This window comes from Cyrtonyx montezumae, unplaced genomic scaffold (assembly GCF_038088225.1).
Source record: "Cyrtonyx montezumae isolate F1298 unplaced genomic scaffold, pur_monq_1.0 scaffold_15, whole genome shotgun sequence".
Taxonomy (NCBI): Eukaryota; Metazoa; Chordata; class Aves; order Galliformes; family Odontophoridae; genus Cyrtonyx; species Cyrtonyx montezumae.
The window spans coordinates 5,994,672-6,012,003 of record NW_027071881.1 but is presented as its reverse complement, the minus strand read 5'-3'; the positions used below and the strand labels follow the sequence as shown (position 1 = coordinate 6,012,003).

General features: G+C 54.1%; 1 protein-coding gene across 3 annotated transcripts in view; it reads left to right on the top strand.

The window, feature by feature from the left end:
* The window catches only part of SMG6 (SMG6 nonsense mediated mRNA decay factor), an 88,638-nt gene that overhangs the window by 51,607 nt on the left and 19,699 nt on the right, over positions 1-17,332 (top strand). For all 3 annotated transcript variants that reach the window (XM_065731878.1, XM_065731877.1, XM_065731879.1), the window contains exon 13: positions 1,009-1,210. In XM_065731878.1, the coding sequence (XP_065587950.1) occupies positions 1,009-1,210 (202 nt within the window). The remainder of the gene's footprint in view (positions 1-1,008; positions 1,211-17,332) is intronic.

The following is a 17,332-nucleotide window of genomic DNA, read 5'->3' as shown; positions in this document are numbered from 1 at the left end:
AGAGGGCTTTGAAGGACCTCTTCTCCTCTGCAGCGTGCTGGCTGGGGCTGGCTCGGGGACGTGGGCGACTCTGCATTACATGTGTGCTGATTACGTGCCGGGCTTTGATTAATGGCTGCTCATTCTGCCTGGCTCCCAGGACGCTCTTGAAAACAAGATGTTTCATTTCAGTGTGCTTTCCTGGTACATTGATTCCCGTAAATAACCGAGCGCAGACTCTGTCCACCTGGAGCAGTTCAAAGAGCAGAGGGCCTCCCGCCAGCCCTTGGTCACTGCTGCACCCCGGGTGATGCTGGCTGCTCTGTGCTCCTCTGTGCTGCCCCACCTTCCTCCCTTCTTCCCAGCTCACAGGCTGCAAGAGCCCTCCAGAAGTGCTTTTAGAACTGGGGCGAGCTTTGCTGTATGCAGCAGACCAGTTGGCGTGGCCTAAGCCATGGGGATGTATGGGGATGCTGCCCGTGGCCTCGGTGCCACCAAGGAAGGTGAGACACCGCAGAGCCAGCTCTGCATTGAAACTGTGGCCAGAAGCAAAAGCACGAGTTGACACCGTGGGGCTGAGGCTGAGCTACAAACTCTCAGCTTTAGAGCGTGGCTGCAGCGCGTGCTGGCTGCTAGCAGCAGCCCCCGGTGCCCCCGCAGAAAGATGGGTTTGTCTTCCCAGCAGGCTTGGAACTGGAGCAGCGAGCGGCATCTCTCCCAGCTGGAATGGGCCGGGCTCCCTGGGGCTGCTGGGGAACCGCTTCCCGCGTGCAGCGCGGGGCAGAGCAGCGGGGAGGGCCGAGCCGTTCCCATGCAGGGAGCAGGGAGGGTCGGTTCGAGGGCTGAAAGCCCTCCTGGGGTCGGTGCCAGTGCAGCTGTGTCCGGAGCCCTCCCGGTGGGGCACGGCAGCGCGGTGCGGGGTGGTGTGCGTTGCCTCGTCTCACCTCTCTGGTATTCGCCGCAGCGTCGCAAGGCAACTCCCAACGCATTCCAGCCCCGAATTGCTCACGTCTCTCCTCGTTCTCCCAGGGTCTCAGTAGATGTGTGGGCGACGCTGGCTGACTTCTGTAACATACTGACCGCAGTGAATCAGTCGGAGGTGCCCTTGTACAAGGACCCAGATGACGACCTTGCCCTGCTTAGCCTGGAAGAGGATCGGCTGCTCTCGGGCTTCGTTCCCCTGCTGGTTGCCCCCCAGGAGCCCTGCTACGTGGAGAGGACCTCGGACAAGGTCAGCAGTAGGCCAAACATCCCCCCTCGATTCCTCCAGACTTTTATTCTTGGGAAGTTTTCTGTGCAAACGGAACACGATTAAGTCATTGAGAAGGGTGTTAAGGGAAAATATCGACCTTTCAGCCGCTGACATCCAGCTCTGTGTCATGAAAACCCCTCTCGACTTCCTCTGGTGTGTGTGTGCTCGCTGGCATGTTGTATATACGATCATTTCCTCACTTGTTTAAATAGTGCAGCTTGTGTTGGCAGTGCTCTCAGTGCACTCCAAATGGTTTGCATCATGCTTAAAGCACCCTCCCCCTCCCCCCGGCCACAAAACTCTGCCTTAGGAAAGCAGCCAGGACTTTTTTCCTTCTCTAAAGAGGAGAGTGATAAATAGGTGACTAGAGAGAAGCAGACACCATGTGTTAACGTACAAAAGGCTTTTAGGAATATGAAGCATTCCCCACTGCCCGCTCTCTATTTTCCTTTCTTTGCTCTAGGAGCCCATTCTAGCCTGAACTTTCCTTCGGCTGTTTGTTTTTAGAATAATGAAATCAGTTCCCTTGTTGATGTGGGGTTTGGGGTCTGCTCTCTGCCACCACCTGGCCAGGAGGGACCTGGGGGCTGATACCGTGCCTGAACCTGGGAGAGGGGTGGGTGGGGGGGTGGGATGGAGGAGGCATAATGGCATTTGTTTTGCACGCCCTTGGAGGCACGGCAGGATGAGAGTGGCTCTCAACAGTTTCCTGCTCGCAGGCAGAATTGCAGCAGCAGAAGTGTTGCTCTGCTGCTTTCCCTGGGCAGTCAGTGCTGTAGGAAGAGAAGCAGGGCTGGTGGGAGCCTGCAGCTAGCAGTGGCATGTGCCACTTCTTGACAATTTTCTGAAACAACTGTGAGAAATTGAGGACCTTTGTCACAGGGGGACCCAGGAGGTGTGAATTTCTCTTTCACTTCTCTGCCCGTCCTGCCTATGCTCGCAGCGCTGCCCGCAGCCCTGCTAGAACTGAAAGCTTTCCAATTCTGGGGGAAGCATTTTAACCTAGGAAGTCACTAGCAAAAAAAAAAAAAGGAGGATTTTCAAGTCTTGTGTTTGGAGAGGTCAAGTTGCAAGTGTTTCTCTGCCCTAAGGAAGCACAATTGCAGTGTGGGTGGTGTTGTCCTGATGGGGACGGTCCCATTACCCCTCTCCCTATGCATGAGCTCCTTCTTCCAGCTACAACCCAGGCACTGGGTCTGGGCTGTGTCCCACGACCTGTGGGAGGGGGCTGTTATTCCCCAAGGTCTGACTGCTGTAAACATCACAGTAGTTTATTCGGAGTGCCATCTACCTGCCCTGCCAAGCACTTGCGCTCACGTGCATGAAAAAGGAGAAGCATCTCTGGGCTCCCACTGCACCTGGGCTACAGAACTGAGATTTGTACTGTCTAGACTCCCTTTGATTCTAACACTCCATAAAGAAACCATGCAACAGCACTGATGGGAGCTGGTGTCCATCCCAGTACAGCTGCAGGCACCCAGCCATGCAGGGCTACCAGGTGTGCTGGGTCCACATCAGCTCAGCTGAGAGGATTACACATCCCAGAGACAAGTATTCAGGCTTGGATGTCCCAGCCAGTCCACTGCATTAGTGTATTTTTTTTTTTTTGCCTCCTCAGTGGGTCTTGTTTGGTTTGAAAGTAACTGACATTAGAACAACGATCCCACCCAGCACACTGGGGTGTTGGCTGGAATTTGTGCAAGTCTCCGAGCCCCTGCGGCGTGCTCCTTGTGTTGTGCTGGCTGCTGGTCCCTCTGCCTCAGCACTGGGCACATCACACCCAGGTGGGTTCCTTTAATGCTGCCCGTGCTGAGCAGAAGCATCGGGTGCTGCAGGGCTCTTCTTGATCCAGTGTTTTACTGGTGAAGCAGCAGGTGTGCGTATTGCCTTTGAATTTGGGTTGGGGGATAGGTGAGGCAGAGCAGAGAACCCATCGGCATGACTTCCAGGAAGGAGCTGGAAGAACTGGGGCATTTTAGCCTAGAGAAAATTCAAGGAAAATGCAGCTTTCAGCTGTAGAAAAGGCTTTGTGGGGAGGAGGAGAACAAGCTGTCCTCCAGCTCCGTGCTGAACAGCGCAGGAAGGAATGGGCATAAATTGCAGCAAAATAGATGAAGATTAGGCTTGAGGAAAGGCTTCATTCCTTAGGGTAGTTAAGCACTTGAAAGTAGGCTCCTGTGTGATGGTGTAGGATCTCTTCAGCATTAAGAGACTTCTAAAAGCATGCTGGGTGGCTCTTCTCGTGCAGCTTGGGTGGAGGTGAGCTGCCTTGACAGCAGAGTGACCTCTCTGAACCTTCCTACCCCATTTTATGTGATTGATTAATGCTGCAGAGAGGGACTGGAGTAGCAGCAGTTGCGTAATGGCAGCCCTGCCATGGCCGTGTTGCACTTTCCTGCAATTCAGGACCTCAGTTCAACTTACCCAGAGGATCTGTGAGTGCATTCCTCACTCTCCCTGCCCTGTCAGTGTGCAGGTACCTGGCAGGTCTCACTCTGCAGAGGTCCAGTTGTGCTGCAGGAAGTTTCCTGTTTGTGTGCTTTTGTCGGTTCCTCATTGACCAAGCTGCAAGCAGGTGAGAAATGGTATTTCTGTGCAGCAAGAACTCTCTTTTCAGTGCTGATTTTACGTTGCTGGTTCGCAAGAGTTATTTTTCTGCACCTGGTTGCTTTCATGTTCTCAGGCTTGGCCCAGTTTCCCAGCTATGTTCACAACATGTCTTTGCCAGAGGGGCAGACAATGCTCTGCTCTCTGTGTTGCACCATCAGTGTGCTGGGAGCTGGGAGGAGAATTCTGGTGTACCTGAGGGCCCTGGGAAGCTGCTGTGCCACCTCTGCTATCGCCTGCATGGCTAGGAAGAGGCTGTTCCCTCTTTGCACCAGTCTCACATTGCTTACTGATGCTTTTGCACTGCGGTTTCTCAATGAATTTGGGAAGCTTAAAGGGAAGGGAGTCTGTTCGAAGGCAAGAGTGGAGAGTATTGGGTTTAAAATGGTGTGAGGTTATTGGCTCCACCAAGAGGATGGCTATTTTGTAAGCTGTAAAGGACAAAACACTGTGCTTCCCACTTCTTTTTGTTTTCCGTGACCCATTTAGCAGATGGAGCTCACAATTCAGCCAGAGTTTCTCAGCAAGTTTTTGAGCTTTTGGCCTGGCTCTTATTTTGAGTGAAAATGTTCTGACTCTGTTCGTTGCCATGAAGCTGTGCGTTAGGATTCCTGCTGGAGCCAGTGTGATACTTAGCTCTTCCCGTCGTCTCCTGCACTGTCATTGAGGCTGTAACCAACAAAAGCTGTCTCCGGGGTGAACATAACTTGGTGATGTTTTCCTGGGCGTATGTTGGGCAGATATCCATTGCAGCTTGTGTGATGGAGCACCATCGAACGTACCAGTCAACAGCAAACTATGCAGCCTGGTGCCTGGGCTGTCAGACTGCGTCTGCAGCGTGCGCAGCCGAAGGAAACGCTGCCAGGAATGGGAGCCCATGGTAAGAAGCCTCAGACTCACCCAGCACTGTGCCCTGCAACAGCATGGAGCAGCAGCGTGGCTGAGCTGGGCTGCAGGAAGAGGGAAAGTGAGGACTGTGGGTCCGCCAGGCAGTGTGTGGTGCTGCTGAAGTTAAAGCAAGTGGTGGTGGTGTGTCTGAGCCCTGAGTGGGTCTGCTCTGGGTACGTGCCTGGGAATGTGGGGCACGTCCTGGCTTCCTTGGCTCTCATCCTGGTGTCTGGGGAGCATCCTGCTCTTTAGTGGCCCCGTAGTGCTGGTGGCAGGGCTGTGGGAGGGCTGTGCAGTAGGGAGGTCCTCGGTGGCATCGCTCATTGTCTGCATCTCTTCAAATTCCTCCTGGGCTCAGCATCCCCCTCTGAAAGCTGCCCAGCCCAGAGGCAGCTCTGCCCAATGCCCCAAGCAGGGAGACACGGGGGAGAAAGTGTTAATGTCCCTTCCCACAATAAACCTCCCTGCATGGGGGGTCCTGAAATCCGAGCCTCTCCCTCCTCCCCCAGCCCTGACACACGTTAATAAAAGGTTTTTAAACGCCAATAAAAAGGCAGCAGCCCCAGCTCACCAGGTCCGGGGCCCAGGGTCCTTGGGAAGGCACTTCACAAATGTGTTTTTTGCATTTTCAGGCTTTTGGCTGGTGAATAAGATTGAGGAGAAATACTCCTTCCCCTGATAACAATACAGTGAGACGCAGGATCAGCAGTGTGTGGATTAAAACCAGACGGTGCATGATTAATACGTATGCTTATAGGGCTAGTCACTGTGGTTCCCTCCTCTGAAACACGGAGGCACTTTTTTTTTTTCCCTCATGTGCATGCTCATGTGTGCAGTGGACTGTCTCAGATACTCAGCACTCAGCTCGTCTGAGCCCTGCCTCATCTCTCCAGGCAAACTAAAGCCCTGAACTGGGAGGCTCAGAAAAATTATGAGCAATATTCCGTATTGTGCTGTGCCAGCCCCCAAAACCAGGTCCTGCACAGCTCCTCTGAGCTTTGCACGCTCAGTGTGGTTCTTGTTTCACAAGTTCTTGCTTCCTGCTGTTTGCACCGCTCACCTGTCTGTGCAGAGTGCCTCTTCTCAACACACAAATCTCTTTCCCCTGCACTCTCCACTGAAGGACGGTCCACATTCTGCCTTCTCTCTAGTTCCTGCAATGAGCTCTAGATTTGGTGACCTACTAGGTTGTGGTCAAGCTATTTTGGATCCTTTAACCATAGGCTTGGGCTAAAATTAGTCCTGTCTTGTTACTCACTTAATTTATTTGCAGTATTTCAGTCTTCTTAAAGCTTTTAAGATATCTCTTGGCAATGTGTAGTAGTGTATGTGATGCTTCTTGGATAGGGAGCCCCAGGTTTGAAGGTCCAGAAGGAATAACTATCAGAGTGACTAGGCTTTGCCGTGCCTCTGCAAACCCAATCTTTTGTTCTCTCCAAGGCTGGATGCCTCTTGGGATTCCAGGGGTGAAAGCCATATCAGAGAGGCAGCCCTACGGTGATTTGGGGAGGACTTGTTGCAAGGCAAGAGGAAAAGTAGCGAGACCAGGACTCTGAGAGCACAGACTCTTCATAAGCACAGAGAAAACCCCGATGAGGGAATGTAACTGTTTTCTCAGCATCCTTTCCATATTCCCATTCCATAACCTTCGAGCTTCTCCCCTCCAGCTGGCAGCAGAACGCTCTCAGCCCATGAGAGTGAGAGCTTCCAGCTCAGAGCTTGGTCCAGAGAGGAAAAGGGAAACTGTGAGCAGAGAGCGGAGCCCCAAGCGGGAGAGTCCAAGGAGGAGTCATCCTTGAAGAACTCCTTCCATCCCTGTCTGCCTTTCCAAACAAGCATCCCTGCCACCAACAGTGGGCACTGGGCAGGAGCTGCTGGGGTCAGAGATGGGCTCCATCCCAACCTCGACCTTCCCTGCTGTGTGCTGTCCCAGGGCGTGCTGCTGCTCTGCTGGGGCTGTGCAGGGCGTGCTGTGGTCACTCAGTGTTCGGGCTTGGCTGGCAGTCACTATCAAGGCAGAAAGAGGTTCAAGCATAATTTTATAACTACCTTTCTCCAGCTGAAGGTAAAGGGAACTCATTGCAAACAAGCACTCATACCGCGCGAGGACACTGAATACAGCCCTGGAGAAATGTGCAATGTGGAATAATAGTTCAGCCTCTTAAAGGGAGGGGGGGGGTGTTTAAAAAAAAAAAAAGCTGCAATAAATCTAGTGAGTGGAATCTGAGGGAAATGATCCCATCTGGAAAACTCCAGCGCTGGTGCTGCTGAAGGCTTAAGGAGCGATGCAGATCGCAAAAAGCAAACCCCGCAGTCTGAGGATGACAGCCGTCTTAATTGATGTCCATTGCAACTGGTACTCTGCCAGTTTACGTTGGCCCCGTTCCAGCGTGCTGTAATTTTGGGGCCAGGTGTGAAGCGTTTCTGTTCCATCTTGTTCCCGAGCACCTACAGAAGCCTCACACATCTCACTCGAGGCTGCAGCCCTGTAGGAAACAGCTGTACAGGTATAGGTGAAAGGAAATGTCACAGCTGGGCTCGCAGTACTCCCCCGTGCTGTGCCTGGGGCTGCGCTGGGGAGGGCGAGCTGGGAGGTGGCCGCTGTCCCCCGCACACCTGCCTGTCTGTCAGCAAGCTGCTTTGAACACCCTGAGCTGCTGGGAGGGATGAACGGGTCCGAAGCTCCTGCTCAAAGAGGAGCACGGGCTGTGTGCATCAGCCCTAGGAGAAGGGGGGGCAGCCAGGAGGTGGCACGGAGGTGGCACGTCCATCTCGTGTGACTCTGCTCTCAGCTCAGTGCCGACAGCACCGAGCCTGTTTCCAGAGGCTGAGAACGGTGCAGTGTGTGTGCCCAGGGTCAGAGCTTTCTGTCTGCCGGAAAGATCGGTCTCTTCAGAGATGGGGAGAGCAGGAGCCAGTGTCTAATCTGCAGGTTTGATCAGTGTAGGTTTTCTTTGTCCAGGTCACTGAGCCTATTGTTAAGCCCAAGCAAGCTTCCCCGCCGGCCCCGCCAGGACTGCCCTGCTGTTCACCCTGACATTTCAAGACCTCTGTTGACCAGATACTAATCCGTGCCGTATCCTGTGCACCACGGTCTCTGGGGCTTTTTGCCTCCTCCTGTCCCAGCCATGTGCAGCTCTGGGTTCAGGAGCAGCGGGCTGCTTGCTGGGGCTGCTTGCTGAGACCCCAAGCTCGGGGAGCCAGGGCCGAGGGCAGACATTGCCAGCCCTGCTGCTCAGGGCTGGGGCACTTGGGGCACCGTGTCACCTCGGAGGGAGTCACGCTGTTGGGTGTGAGCATTGCACGCGTACCAACATGTGTGCAGCTCCTCCGCCAGCGCTGCTCCCTTTGGCTGTGGTGTCAGCAGAAGGCTTTTTTCAAGTGTTTTCTGGAAGTGCGATGTGATCTTCAGCGCAAGGCGCAGACTGACAGAATAAATCAGCCTTGTCCCATGCCTGCCTTCAGTCCGCGCTGGAGCTTTCTGTGCAGATCAGATGACATTCACTGTTGAACATCCTTGGCTTTCGTCGTCCCCAGGCCAGGTTTATGTAATGAGATGGAAAACTTGTGTTGGGCCCTTTGTCCTAAAAACTGCCTCCGGAGGTTGGCTGTGGGCTCCTGGGAAATGTCCCGTTCATGAAGCTCGCTGAGCACGTGCTCCCAGAGTTGGTGCAGTGACCTCAGAGATGAGTGAGAATGGGAAGAGCTGTGTTTGCTTTGGGTCCTTTAGCAGGTAGCAGCCTTGCTTTGACCACAAGGGCACACGGCTGGGCAGGGCGTCAGGCCCAACAGCATGCAGCCCCAGCCATAAAAAAGGTATTCACCATGTCTGCAGTGTATTCAAAATGACATATTAGAGTTCAGACCTCTTGGAATTTGCTGATTAGTCTGTGAGTGTATTGAAAGGCCTCATTAAAGCTCCATTAATACTGGATCTCCTCCCAATGAGCCATCTCTTATTGCTGCCCAGAGAAACCTGGAGGAAATGGAGAGGCTGCTCTGACTGGCCAAGCCATTCCCCGGGCATGGAGCACGCCTGCAGCTCAGGCACTCATTGCAGTGCTGTAAGACTTAACGTGGTGCTTCTGCTCCTGCAGGAGGGCCCGGCTCTCTGTCTGCCTCTACTTTGCACTTCGCCTGGTGGATGGGCACTGGAACAGTTCTGGGTGCCCCATCCCTGAGGTGCCCTGGGCAGCCTGAGCTGGTGGGAGACAACCCCCAGCAGCAGGGATTGGAACTGGATCATCTCTAAGGTCCCTTCCAACCCAACTGTTCTGCAATTGTGTGTGAAGCTTGGCTCAGTCACCTAGCTCACCCCTCAGCCCGTTGTAGCTCTCTTTTGTCTTTGACCAAGCAGAATGCTTGAAACTTCCCCGCTGAAGTAGGTGGCGACTGTGGTATCCACCAACACAGCTATCGGAGGGACCTCAGGAAACCTGAAAAAAGCCCCAATTAATAACTCCTCATTGTTATCCTGAATAAGAAAGATCCACATCCTGGGAAGCTTGCCAGAGCAGTAGACTGAGTGGAATGCAGGGAGTGGTCAGCCCAAATAACAGATGGGGATCTACTCTGTCTCTAAGGGAGACGGAAGGTGACCTCTGTCATTGAGCCCGGGGGCTGCCCACCACTGCTGTGTGTGACTGGGGCTGTGGATGGAGAACCCAACATCCTCGTTGGGCTGTGAGCCTGTCCTGTCGTTCTGTCCCATCCCAAATCGGGACAAGAAGACATCACTGCGCTCTTATTTACTGTTTCTTGCTGCCATTGAAGCCCTAGCGCTTCCCAGGCATTAATGAACGGATCCCCACAACACGTTGTGGCATAAGGAAAAGCAATTTCCTCGTTCAGGATTGGCAACAGAGGTACACGAGGCTGAGGGACCGGCCCGTGTCCCACAGGAAGCCTCAGCTTCAGGATGAGAACAGGCCCCTGATACCCAGGACTCGGGGCCAGTGCCTCAACCCCAGCCCACCCCTGTCCCTTAGGACAACAAGGGGGAACGAAGGGAAGGGTCACGCAGAGCCTTTGGGTTCTTCCCACCCATAGGCAAGTAACAGCTGCAGATTACTGCCAGCACTGTTCGTGAAGCATTTCTTTCTACCGTGTAGCATTTGTGAGTATACGTATCACAAGGAGAAACAATGGTAGCACCTATTTCTAGCCATTCTGTTGGCGTTCTGAGAAATGTTCTCCGAACTTTGCTTGGGGTAAATGGGTACCTGTGTAAACAGATGTGGTCGGTGTAAAGATGAAGGCATGCTCTGAGGTCTGACCCCACTCCTGGCTGCTCCATTCCTGGGCAGCAGGATGGATTTACGGTTTGGTTCTCCGTTTATCTCAAGTGTAAATGATGCAGCACATAGGATAGAGACGATTCTTGAAGGAATTAGATTTATGTCTGTGAATGGGAGAAGGTGGAGTTTGCTGGTTGATGTAGAGCCTGCTCCACGCGTGACTTTGCAGAAATACACAGGGGGACATTGGGATCCGTTCATTTTTGTTCCTTTCAATGCCTTCAGCCCTTTTGTCCCTGGTGGGGGAAGGTCATGCAGCTGTCAGGGTGGCACCTTTAGGCTGTTTAAGGGTGCGGAGCTTGGCTTGGCAGATCCTTGTGTCCCATGGAGGTGTGATCTGAGCATCTTCAGTGCCACGTGCATGGAGATGGCAAAGCCACTCTTTGCTCCACATCCTTCCCTTTTCCATTTCTAGGGATAAAAGCCACCAGCTGGGAGGATGATTTATTTAAATGAGTTATTTTATGTGTTGGATTTATATATATATATATATATATATTTTGTCTAAAATGAAACATCTTGGGCTGGTGAAATGTGAGGAGAGAATTTGCTGGAACTTTGGCTAGACTTAGAACATATGTCCTGGCAGTGCACGGACACTGAGCCTGAACCTGATGGTGATGAGATCCTCACTGCTGCTCTGGGTGACCGCAGCAGGAGGGGGCACCTGGCACAGTGTCACTCCCGGGGATGCCCCGTGTGCTCCCGCATCCCTGGGGCAGAGCCACCCTCCCCTCAGGCACCTCTCTCCCCTTCTGTAGCTCACTGGTCTCATGTTCCCTCGGGCAGGATTCCCGCTTTTCAGCTCTTCCCAGCTTTCACCTCGGTTTCCCCCTTTTTAATAGGAATGCTTGGCCTCTTGCACTCGGGCTCGGGGAGGAGCAGCGTGTTTCTGCAGCTGGCCTGCTGCCAGATGTCATCACTTCAGGCAGTGCCACGCTGCACATCTTCAGCAGTTTGAAATGGAGAGACAGAGAGAGACAGATAAGATCAGCAGCTTTAGGTGATGGCATTGTTTCAAATAAACCATGCATGACCCAAAGCTTCCACTTCAAATGGGGAATGAAATTGCTTCATCCTTTGACAGCTTGCTCCATGAAAGAAATTTATCTTCACTTAATTGCTTTAGATCCCAAGAGGCTGTGTACAGTAATTTCTAGGAGATAATTATATCAAATTAAAAAAATATGTGACTATCCGACTGCTGAGCCTGGCTGCGGTGGCCAGAGAGCAGGAAGGGAAGAGGCACTGCCTCCTGCTCTCAGGTTGGTATTCCCATTCCTTCTTGAGGAGCTGAGCTGGGTACCAAGCACCCTGTGTGCTTTGGTCCACATCTGATGGAGTTCCCCTGCTCCCACCTCGTTGCTGGAGATGCAGCCTGGCACTGCCTTTGGGTGTTCCTCCTCCTCCTCGTGGTACGGCAGCGCTGGGGAACAAGAAAGCTTGTTGATTTAAAAACATGTATATTTAGAAGCAGAGTGTAAACTTCCTGCCCAGGCAGGGATTGGATTCTTCACTCTGTTTGAGTTTCCAGCTTTCATTTCCTTTGCCCTCATACTTAACATTGTGTATCTCCCAGAGTGTGCCCCAGACTAATCTCCTTAACCCACCCTCGCCTCGCATCTTTCTCTCGTTATTTGCACATCAGTCCCACTCGGGGCTGGAAGCAGCACATCTCCTGCCTGGCTGCTCCTGGGGGTCCCCTCCATCCCTATGGGGGTGACCTCACCCCCCAGCGGGCAGCAAACTCAAGCTGGTTGCTGCAGTGGGGACAGCCGTTGCCATGTGTCAGCAGAAGATATTCTTCCATCACTGATTGAAACCCTCTTTGTGACTCAGGGACACCACTCACTGACCAGTTCCACGAGGGACAAAGTGCTCCACGCTTCCCACCAGGCTTCCTGGGACAGCTCCTGCCCTCCGCTGCTTTCACCCCTACAGGGACAAAGCTCATTCTGTTGTCCCCCCCCAGCACTAAGACCACTTTGGTATGCAGTCCTGCGTGGGCTCTCAAATGGCTGTCGACAACCCAGGGCCGGGAGCGAGCTCCTCCCCAGCCCTGTGATGTGCAGGCTGGTTTTTGAAGTGCAGTGCTGCTTCAGCTGTTCCCAGGAAGTCTGCAGGGGAACTGTGTTTGTACTGGGGAGGTGAAGTCCCTGTGTGTTTCTGGAGGGGATCTACTCAATGGGCTCTTTGATGTCATTGCAGTTTTTGGACTTACATCAAGTAAGTCTGAAAAAAGAGAAAGAAATGCTTTGGTTTAACCTAAAACATTTGCACCTGAGAGAGGTGACCTGTGGTCGTCCTGTGGCTGGGGGGGAAATGGTGCAGGGCTCTGCTCTCAGGAGCTGCCCACGGTTTGGAGTGCTGAGGCAGAACCATAATTGGAAAAGTGTCTCCCAAAGACAGCCCTACTGCTGGTGGTTTCCATCACCCCACGCTGCAGCCTCTGGGGTGACTGTCCCCAGCTGTCCCTGCGTGCTGAGCCTTGTCCCCTAGTTCAGACCCCAGGCTTCTGCCATAGGACTCGCATGTTATCGCCGCCTGCCCGGCGTCAGCACTCCCGCAGGTCACACATCCTGATCCCGAGCTGCCCGCTGCTTGGACTGCATCTTTTTTTGGATGAGATGTCCGGAGCTTGGCACATGGCAGTGCTCAGAGGCATCCGCTGCTGTGACCTCTGCAGCCCGGATAGCCTTTGCCCTGCTGCGTTCTCGCTCTGGGAACGACACGGGGCTGATTTGAGGTTTGGCTCCCTTAGTCCCAAGCTCAGGGAGAGGTTTTAGGGCAGCGATGTTTGGTGCAGAGGGCTCAGCCCCAGGACGTATGGCCCCTTGGGCAAAAACCTTTTCCACTGTGGGGTTTTTCTGTTTTCCCGTAAAAGTTTTCTCAGCAGCAGCCTCTCTGTCCCTGTCCTTTTCTCTGCCTTGTTCACATACTTCTTCACTTAACTCCTTTTTGTTGCTGTTAGTGGAGAATACATCACCTGCAGCCATTTGAAATGCACTCTCTGCTGCTAATAGTTCCTAAGGCTGACTGCCCCAGCTGCCAAAATGAGGGGCCCAGGGGGACGGGCTGCAAGGAGGTGGGCAACTGTGTGCAGGAGCTGGCACCGGAGCATTCAAGAAGCTGAGAGTGAGAGCAGCCCCCATCTGGCTCCAGGCTGCAGCTCGGCGTTCTGTTTCAGAGGCCACGAGTGAATGAGTTAATGATGATCCCAGATGGCTTTGGAGTTCGCCTCTTGCCACCCCTTCCTGTTCCCCCAGGATCTCAGATGGTGGCGGAAGATGAAGTAAAATTCTACAGTTTGTTGTAAAAGTTCATCTCTCTCCCCAGATCGTGCTGCAACTTGTGCGCGCCGCGTTGGCAGCTTCAAGGGGATGCTACCTGGTAATTAATTAGTTGTCAAGAGACAGCCCAGAGGTTCCAACTCTTTACATCCTCGCTAATAGAAATTGCTCTGATTACATTTTCCCCCTTGGCTGGAGGGCTGCAGCACAGGAGTGATGCTCCATGGGCAGCTGGAGGAGCCTGAGCGTCCCTCGCTGGGACTCGGAGCGTGCTGGCACACGCATGGGCAAGCACAGCCCTGGGCCGAGCCCTGGCTTACCTGCTAACGCCGCACTGTTCTCCCTCTGCCTTCCTCTGGCCAGCGTTCCCCGCCAGCCCCAGTTGTGTCTGACACCTCCAGCTGCTTATTTAGCATCATTCACTGTCCCTGGAGGTGTTAAGAACGGTGGAGATGCGGCACTGAGGGACGTGGTCAGTGTGCGTGGTGACAGTGGGTTGGGGTTGGACGTGGGGATCCGAGAGGTCTTTTCCAGCCTGAATGGTTCTGTGAGTGGACGTGGTGGTCATGGGACGACGGTTGGATTTGATCTTGGTCATCTTTTCCAACCTTAAGGATTCTGTGGTGCTGTGATTTGATGGCTGGCCGTGGTGGTGATGAGTTGGAGGTTGGAGCTGATGATCTTGGTCTTTTCCAACCACAGTGGCTCTATGAATCTGTGATCACTGCCACTGAACCCCATCAGTTCAGCTGTGGGGGCCTCCAGGAGGTGCTGGTGGCGGTGCCTGGGTACGGTGGCAGGAGCAGAGCTCTCCTGGTGCACTGCTCTGCCTCGCTCCAGTGGAGCTTGGGATGGAACCGAGCTCCATGTGTCTGGGACACAGTCAGCTTACCGCAGGATGGATAGATCCAAGGGGTGCAGCAGGCAGCATAGGCACTTGATGTGCAGCACAGCACAGCTTTTCCCTTGGCAGATGCATGCTGAGAGAAGATCCCGTGGGCAGGAGGGCTGGGGCTCGCTGCTGCCCCGATCCCAGGAAGCCTCCCTCCGGGTGCCATAAATCCAGCAGTGTGCCGGATGCTCTCACGCCCGCGGTGCTGTGCTGTCCTTCCCACCCCCGGGGAGCGGGCTCCAACCCACCTGGTGCTTGCAGCCATGTGGTCCCTTCTCTTTCTGTTTAGTTAAGTGTGGGAGGATGTGATGCTTGAACTCCCAGAGATTTTTGGCTGTTGTGTTCGCCGATACGGCCCCGCGAGCAGACGTGGCATTGCACAAGCGTGGCCCTGGCCCTAACAAAGGCAGTTAGGATTTCTGGTGTTGGAAGGAGCAGCCTGGAAAGGGCATCATCTCATGCCAAAGATGAAGACAAAGGCATTTGGGAGGCAGGAAGTGATGAAAGCAGAGGGCAGGCTTGCAGGGCACCGGTGGGTGGCAGAGCCCCAAGGACAGCAGCAGGGATGGAGGTGACAAATGGGACAGGAAGGCACGGAGCTGCCGGGCCACCTCAGAGCTGGACGTGGGGCAGGAGGGCCCAGGGGACACCGCTGCCGTGGTGTCATGTACCAGCACGAGCCAAGAGGCTGTGTGCAGTCACAGGGCTGGAGCTGAGCTCCGTGCTGCTGGCTCCCACCCCACTTGGCTTTTCCAGCATCTGATCTGACTGTTTGTTTGCTTGCAGTGATTTCAGTTGTTTTCTATTTTAGCCTCCTGACTCCGAGAGCCTGGGCTGGGGCAGGCAGGCACCGTTTGAAAGCCGCCACTTGGCGGCAACAACTGCTCGAGCCACAGAGCAGCACCCATCTAACCCCTCTTTTCACACACTCGGAGCTTCCCAAACATTAACCTTTGGATTAAAATTTTCCATGCTTGGTCTCTCCCCAGATGTGATGTCTGAGCTTTGGTTTGGGTTCATGTTTTTCATGTTTTGCTGGGTTTGTGTTATGGGAGAATGAAAGAAATACTTTTCCCATTTGGAAAAAAAAATCGTAATTGTAGCTTCCTTTTTTTTTTTATTTTTTTATTTGGGGATTCACCAAAAAATGGCTGAAATTTGGAGGTTGAATGGACAATAATTTCCTGGGCTGCATGGTGAGGTGTCCCAGCCCTGGGTGCACAGTGTCACCAGCAGAGCCCACTGGGATCAGGAGAGCCCGGTGTGAGTCAGACTGAGCAGCTCCAGATTTGACAGAGGGAGAGAGGCTGCTTTTTGGTTTTTAGCAAAAAAAAAAAAAACCCACCCCCAAAAAAGCTGTTTTTCCAGGCTCCACGTGTAGGATCAAAACACGCCAGGGAAGCGTGGGCTGCACAGTTCTCTGCTCTGTGCTGTGCTGTGGGCTGGTGGCCCTGGTGCTTGGCGGTGCCACAGGGCAGCATGGTGGCACAGACCCCGTATGGTGCTTCCAAATTCCCATTCCTGGTGGCTGTGCCTCTCGTCGTCCTGAAGCCAAATGCTGTTGACACCTCCTCGTGAAGTTCGGGACAGCACTCCGCATTTCCCCGCATTCTTTTTCTCTGGCCGCTCTGCTCCAAGTCTGTGCGCTGCTCATCGGGTGGGGACCTGCTCTGTTCACACCAGTGCTTGTAATGTCTGGCCTGCAGCTCTGCCAAAGGCCAGAATTGGCTCTCCGTGCATGGCTGGATCGCAAGGACAGCGTTAGATGGAGGGTGGAGTGAGCGAATACCCCTCTCTTCCTACTGTGCTTTCAGGAAATGTCTCTAGCGCAGCTGTAAGTGTGAATGAAGTCAAAAGAATGGATCGGTGCCCCCGCTCCAGCCCACCCCACTCGTCGGGGCCCATCCAGAGTCCCCACCCTATTGTTCTGGTTCAGCTCCCCCGTTTCAGGGCAGGGGCCCTGCTCCGCGCTCAGCATCCCGATCCCGGGAGGAGGAGCTTTGGAGAAAACAAAGACGCGGCGAAGAGCTGCATAGTTTTCCTCTCTCCGCCGAGCCGCGGCTCCGATCCCTGCTCCTTTCCCTAGGTGTGTGAGCAGCCTAGAGGTTTGAGCCACGTGCCACGAGACGAGAGCACTGTGTGCAGGGGGCAGAGCCTCGGCTCCGCGCGAGGCCACCTCTCCGGAGCACGGCGTGCTTGGAGCAGCCCCACGATGAGGAGGACGCTGAGGCACAGTGCTCCTCCCAGCGTCACTGGGAGTCCCCCTCAAGGGGAAGCAACGTGCAGCTTTGGCCCTCCCTGCATTGGCCGTGGTGTGAGCTGCTGCCCGCCCTGCCCCAGCGCTGCGATACCTCCGGGGCTGTGCTGGCATTCCTCTGGTGTCATTGCATTGCGTCCGTGTCCCCACCCCTCTGTTTTCAAGGGAGTTTTGTGGCAGCTGACACTCGGAGAGGCTGCTCCCTGCTCACGTGGCTTTCGCCTGCTTGTTATTTCAAAGCAGATCTGCTTCTCCTTCCATCCCCGAAGTCGCTTTTCATTCGGGGCAGCTGGAGTGCTGCACCCTGTGATGTGGGCAGCACTGCTGGAGCTCCTGCCCCGAGGACGGCGGTGGTGATGGAGGCAGCATTGCAGGAGCATGTTTCCCACGTTCAAAAGTTCTCCTAAATCAGTTGCTTGAGCATCTGACTTGTGTTCTAAGCTTAAAAAGGGTGGAGGAATGAAGCATGCACAACCTGGTAGAATAGAGTAACGCGGGGCCTGGGTGCAGGCGTGCTCCTGTTAATGCAGAGTTGGGGGTGCGTGCTCAGGCATCCTCAGCCCCTCATCCAGCACAGCAGAAGGGCAGCTCTGAGCTCCTTTGGCACAGGGTGCTTAGGAGGAACCTTTGTGGTGTCCTTTGGTTGTGTTTCTCCTGTGTTCCTACCACTGAGACTGCCCACCCTGGCCAGTTTCCCTACAGTGGAATCCCAGTTCAGCAGCTCCGGACTGTGACCCTCTGAGAACTGCTCGTGTTGGAGGAAGTGAAACCCCAGCAGCCAGGTGGGAGCGGGGCAGCCTGGGGGGGTTTTAGTGGTTCTCGTTCAAACAGTCCTCCTGCAGCCTCAGAAATCCCGAGTTTCCTAAAAGA